The 6067-nt window shown below is 36.9% G+C and overlaps 1 protein-coding gene across 1 annotated transcript; it reads left to right on the forward strand.

The window, feature by feature from the left end:
* Positions 1-1097: 1097 nt before the first annotated feature.
* LOC143604912 (uncharacterized) lies at positions 1098-5667 on the forward strand. Its single transcript, XM_077081243.1, has 5 exons — positions 1098-1223; positions 3983-4049; positions 4911-5080; positions 5439-5495; positions 5608-5667. Exons 1-5 carry the CDS (start codon positions 1098-1100, stop codon positions 5665-5667), a joined length of 480 nt encoding a protein of 159 aa, XP_076937358.1.
* Positions 5668-6067: the final 400 nt, after the last annotated feature.

The following is a 6067-nucleotide window of genomic DNA, read 5'->3' on the forward strand; positions in this document are numbered from 1 at the left end:
CGGCTCCCCATAAAATCCGTAAAAATTGGACGATTCAACAGTGAATAGCTAAGGCAAAGATCTCCAACGGTGTGTTGGTAGCCCATGTGATACCATCCATATATTCCATTTGATTCGTGTGTGCCCAACAACACTATATAATTGTTTTTTGTTTTCTTATTTTTATTTTACTTTCAGTCTTTATATTGTTTCAACCATATACATCATGTGTTTTAATAACTTGCATATCGTCTTTACTTTTAATTTTCAATTATTTTAAGTATAGTCATTAGATAAAACAAAAAAAAAAATATTTAATACTTTTATTTTATTAACATTATTTGTTTAATGGCTATAATTTTTATTTTCATACATTATTGCATTTGTTTATTTAAATAGTTTTGTTAAAAGTAATTATAAAAGATGGTGATGCTATAAAAATGCAAGGATTTATAAAACCGCTTGTATGGATAACAAAAATGAGTTTTTATACAGGAAAAGTGAAAATATGACGTTGGAGTTGATTTGACAAATTCACGGATTTTAAGGATGGACAGGGTCTAATGACTAACGTACTTGAAGTTTAACACGAAACATATAAGAATTCCTTTTACAAACATGTAGACATGCAAAATTTATTGTTATGACATATATTAGGCACACACGTGGCGTACAAGTAGACCGTATGTCATGCTAGTCGTAGTCGGTGGAATCTACTTTCTATATATATAATGAAGAGTATTTTGTCATATACTTAAATTAGACCGTATTTTACATAATAAAATACTTTCTTTTCTATACTCCTAAGTTTTTTTATAATTAATTTAGAGTCCTATTCTGTCATATACTAAAAATAAACCGTATTTATTATATATTATCAATGGCTTCTTTTATAAATATTTTAAGCATGCTACAATTAGTGTTTAGAATCATAACAAAGGATAAATACAAAAAAAAGTTCATTAATTTGCAATTAATCTTTTACAAAATTCAAAAATAAAGAGTTGTACGTCGTGCACAAAAAGTTGTACATATCATGGCTTATAAATAATAAACAGAGGCTTTCCTCCTTTCACGAGATCTCCCTCCGTTTTCTGTTTCAGATTTTAACCTCAACCATGGAACACAAAAAAGAACCAACTTCTTCTTTGTCTTCATTAACTACTGATCCTGTCGGATCAAAGGAATCTTTGTCTTCGTCTTCCTCTGCTCTGTTTGATTCCAGTTTTACCCCTCTTTCCAAGGTATCTTCCATTTATGTTTCATGCAATCACATCGTTTTAATTAAAGGTTAATTGATCGAATTTTTGAAATTGTTAAGCTATTGATTTGAATTTTGTTCTTAGGTTAATTGCAATTATAATATGATTTTGTTAAATGCTTTATAGGAATTTAAAAAGTAACTGAAGAAACACTAATTGACCCCGGGCAGATTACGGATAATCTGGGGGTTAAATAGATGTTTCCCACGAGGATGAGGTCCAGCAAAGAAAGTTGTTCTTCAGGTGACCTGCAAAACAGACACCGTAAGCTCGTCACTGAGAAGGGGGGGTTCCTCCTTGTGACCATCCTCCGGTGTGAGAATCAGACTAGATTGCTCTGAATATAAGTGTATATTAAGAGATTGCTAGAGAAGATAAGATAATGAGATATCAGATCATGTCCTTACCATTCCAAGGTGTTGGAGTATTTATAGCCGAAGGTAGGTTTCCAAGAAGGTACAGCCGGCTGAATAGCATTCCTGTTCTACCAACAGTGGGCTACGCACAAGCCATGCTGGTTGGTGGATAGGCTGCGGCCGATAGTGACAAGGCCGGCTGTATACTGTTCCTTTACTGCCGGCTATGCACTGTTCCACCAACTGTAGGCTACGCACGTCCCACAGTGAGGGTTGGTGAGTAGGCAGCGGCTAATAGTGACAAACAGTACTAGAGGGTGCTCCTCCTCGTACTGTTGTCGGTAAGCTGTCACCCTGTGATTGGTTCATGGGCTGTTTTGGTCAGATCGTCTATTTTGCCCATACCTTGGCAGGTATAGTACAAAGATCTTCCAGAAGCATACAGACTGGCTCATTTGGGCGGGAGTATTCCCGCCTTGCTCATTCCTTCAGGTGACATTACTGAAGTATCAAGAGTTAGTGCATTGTGCGTGTAGCCTTGCTATTAGTGCGGGTAGCCTTCCCTGATGGCTTGTATCCGCAGCTGCGGGAACAAGCGGGGTACTTCACCATTGGGAGGTTTTCCCTGCGGGAACAGCTGGCGTACTGCGCGTAAGGTCTTCATCTCTGGGCATGGTGGGTCCTGCGGAAGCAGTTGGTCCTTGCGCAGACGTCCCTCTTCAAGGTGAGTCTTGCGGGTCCAACTGGGCTCTACTGGGACCTACCTATAGGAAGCATACAAAAGAAGCTATACAAAAATAAAAATCTACTCTAATGGTGGAAAGGGATCTTCAGGATCAAGCTTCAGGACCACTTCCACTTGGACCCGCACCATCAGTAGAGCGTGGCGGTTCAAGGAAAGCTTTAAGGATAGCTAGCCCATCATCAGCAGCAGCAACTTCGTTCACCGAATCTCCTGAAAAGCTGCTTCCTCTAGGTAGGTCCCAGCAGAGCCCAGTTGGACCCGCAAGACTCACCTTGAAGAGGGACGTCTGCGCAAGGACCAACTGCTTCCGCAGGACCCACCATGCCCAGAGATGAAGACCTTACGCGCAGTACGCCAGCTGTTCCCGCAGGGAAAACCTCCCAATGGTGAAGTACCCCGCTTGTTACCGCAGCTGCGGATACAAGCCATCAGGGAAGGCTACCCGCACTAATAGCAAGGCTACACGCACAAGGCACTAACTCTTGATACTTCAGTAATGTCACCTGAAGGAATGAGCAAGGCGGGAATACTCCCGCCCAAATGAGCCAGTCTGTATGCTTCTGGAAGATCTTTGTACTATACCTGCCAAGGTATGGGCAAAATAGACGATCTGACCAAAACAGCCCATGAACCAATCACAGGGTGACAGCTTACCGACAACAGTACGAGGAGGAGCACCCTCTAGTACTGTTTGTCACTATTAGCCGCTGCCTACTCACCAACCCTCACTGTGGGACGTGCGTAGCCTACAGTTGGTGGAACAGTGCATAGCCGGCAGTAAAGGAACAGTATACAGCCGGCCTTGTCACTATCGGCCGCAGCCTATCCACCAACCAGCATGGCTTGTGCGTAGCCCACTGTTGGTAGAACAGGAATGCTATTCAGCCGGCTGTACCTTCTTGGAAACCTACCTTCGGCTATAAATACTCCAACACCTTGGAATGGTAAGGACATGATCTGATATCTCATTATCTTATCTTCTCTAGCAATCTCTTAATATACACTTATATTCAGAGCAATCTAGTCTGATTCTCACACCGGAGGGTGGTCACAAGGAGGAACCCCCCCTTCTCAGTGACGAGCTTACGGTGTCTGTTTTGCAGGTCACCTGAAGAACAACTTTCTTTGCTGGACCTCATCCTCGTGGGAAACATCTATTTAACCCCCAGATTATCCGTAATCTGCCCGGGTCAATTAGTGTTTCTTCAGTAACAGATTGACACTGAATGTGAGTTTTGATTGAGTATTTGAGTTCATCGGTCGAAAGTTTACGTCGGTGAAAGCTTTGACTAATTTTGACTCTTTTGATAATCGGTGGTGAGACATGAAATTTATTTTCAGTAAATAAATTTTTATATTTTTGGCAGTGTTATATTAATTTATTATTTGGTTGGATAGTTATTTTGAGTATTTAATGTTAACTCTCAACCAAACTGGCATATCATAAAGTTACCATTGGTCAAAGAATATTGTATTATTAAAATACTATTCGGTGGTTGCTAAAATAGTAATTTTAATTAGTTGGTAAATTTCACCCCTCATTTGGGGACTTTTTCACTGACTAGATACTGATGTATCTAGCAAAAGTACGATTAAGAATATATTGAAAGTTTGAAACTTATGCGTTTGTTTCTTTTCAGGCTTACACAAGGGACCATATTAGCTATGAACAACCCAAAAAGGACTATGATTTTACCCCAAAACGAGGTTCGAGTTAGATTTAGCATAAAATTTGTGGACTTTGATTCACTTAAAAGTTAAAATGAATTTCTGGTCAGTTTTGATGGGTTGACATGTTTAATTTGTATATTATTATTATTATTATTATTATTATTATTATTTTTAATTTTGAATATTGACATAGTTAAGTATGATATGTCAAATTTTAAAAGTTAAAAGGCATCATGACAATAGTTTTTTAATTAAACATGCTTGTTTCATGCATGTTTTTTTGCACATTAATAATATTAAGGTATCAAAATGGAATATAATAATAATAATAAATAATAAAAATAATAATAGTAAATATTTTGGCTAAACGGCACGTGCCAATCGTGTGGGTTAGCATGCGAATACAACCCACTCAGGACTATATAGAGAATTACCCGTGTCAGAAAACTTGGATCCGATACCATAATTGAATTGCCCAAAGTAGTCACTCTTTCATGGTCTTAATTAATCAATGCGTATTGCAAATAAATTCGAAGCAGAAATGAATCATCAAATGATTAAATCAAGAATACATAAAGTTTTTCATTTTCACACTTTGTTAGCAATCTTTTCTTTTAGATCGTTCACTTATCAAAGTAGGTACATCGGTTCTTTACGCATTTACATAAATATAGAAAACGATAAAAATATGCCCTTAGATGAATTGACCCACTTGACTTTGTATTTAGAAATATACTCTTTTCCTTTTTCTTAAATGAGAAATTGATATTTACACGCAAACTATGATTATTTGATCCATTGGTTAGTATGGTATTTGTGGGTCTCACTTTTCTGATAACAAGTTCTCATGGTTAAAGATAAAATTTGAATTAACTATAACTGAATTTTTGTATCCAGATTGTTTGGATAACGAAGACAAAATTCAGAAAGCGAAGATGATTGATTGGAGTGCGTATTATGATCAACAAGTAGCACAACCGTGTGCTCTTAGCTCATCGTTATACTATGGTGGTCAGGATATCTACATTCCTCGTACTACTAAGAACACCCCCGGACAGTACTCAACAGTAAGATAACACAACACATATACAAATGTTTTATTAGTTTGAGAATGAGTTCTTATACAAAGTCTAAAATGCCTTTCTGTTGTAATAAGTTTAGTAGTATGTATTAAGTGAGCACCGATAAATTGGACGAAAAGGTAATTTTCCTTGTGAATGTCGCAGAAGTATAGCAATGAAGATGGAGAAGACGGAAACTGGTGGCTGGGTAAGATAATAATAATAATAATAATAATAATAATAATAATAATAATAATAATAATAATAATAATAATAATAATAATAATAATAATATGCTGCAAATCATCACCAAAAGTTTGAAGATTTCATTAACTAACATTATCTATTGTTTTGCTGATTTTAGGGGGGCCATATTACTAAGACACCACAATCGATCCGCTACATGGCAAAAGAAACTGACGTTAGTAGCGATAGGTAAGCTTTGGGCGCGTGTACGTTTTCTTGATTTAAACTTTTAGGATGCCTTTAACTGATTATTGTTTTGGTTACTGATACTAAGCTGATATTTGCAGGATGCTTTAAAGCTGGAGAAAAAGGATAGCTTGATAGAAGAAAATGCCATGTTTATATAAAATAAATGCTTGTAATTTAAAGGACTGTGTGTGACCTGAAACTTGATATAAGCCTGTAAACTTCTAGCTTACTGTTTGATAAGTTGTTTGACGCTCATGCTTTAATATATATAAATATATAAATTTATAGCTTCTTTTATTTAAACAACTGTAAGTTTTTCCTAATATTCTGTGAAACGTTGAATCTTTCATATTTTCTTATAGAACTGAAATGTTTGACACCTTTTGAAGGATTTGGACTTAGGAAAGAACCATTTATTTCAGATAAATTGATCACAGTAGTCACTTTTATGCTCCTATAGCTAGCTAGGTTGGTAATCGATTATGCATATAGCCAAGAGTTAAGCGACACGTACAATGTCAGCGCACTCACCTTTCTTTCCCATATCAACAATTTAAT

This window comes from Bidens hawaiensis, unplaced genomic scaffold, assembly GCF_021521415.1.
Source record: "Bidens hawaiensis isolate Kalapana, Puna unplaced genomic scaffold, B.hawaiensis_p1.1 tig00067328_1, whole genome shotgun sequence".
Classification (NCBI taxonomy): Eukaryota; Viridiplantae; Streptophyta; class Magnoliopsida; order Asterales; family Asteraceae; genus Bidens; species Bidens hawaiensis.

Bases quoted from the DNA above. Each gene is read 5' to 3' on its own strand.
- LOC143604912 (XM_077081243.1), top strand. From the start codon at position 1,098: ATGGAACACAAAAAAGAACCAACTTCTTCTTTGTCTTCATTAACTACT. The intron at 4,050-4,910 runs GTTCGAGTTAGA...TTTTGTATCCAG, and splicing joins TGATTTTACCCCAAAACGAG to ATTGTTTGGATAACGAAGAC. The intron at 5,496-5,607 runs GTTAGTAGCGAT...TGATATTTGCAG, and splicing joins ACATGGCAAAAGAAACTGAC to GATGCTTTAAAGCTGGAGAA.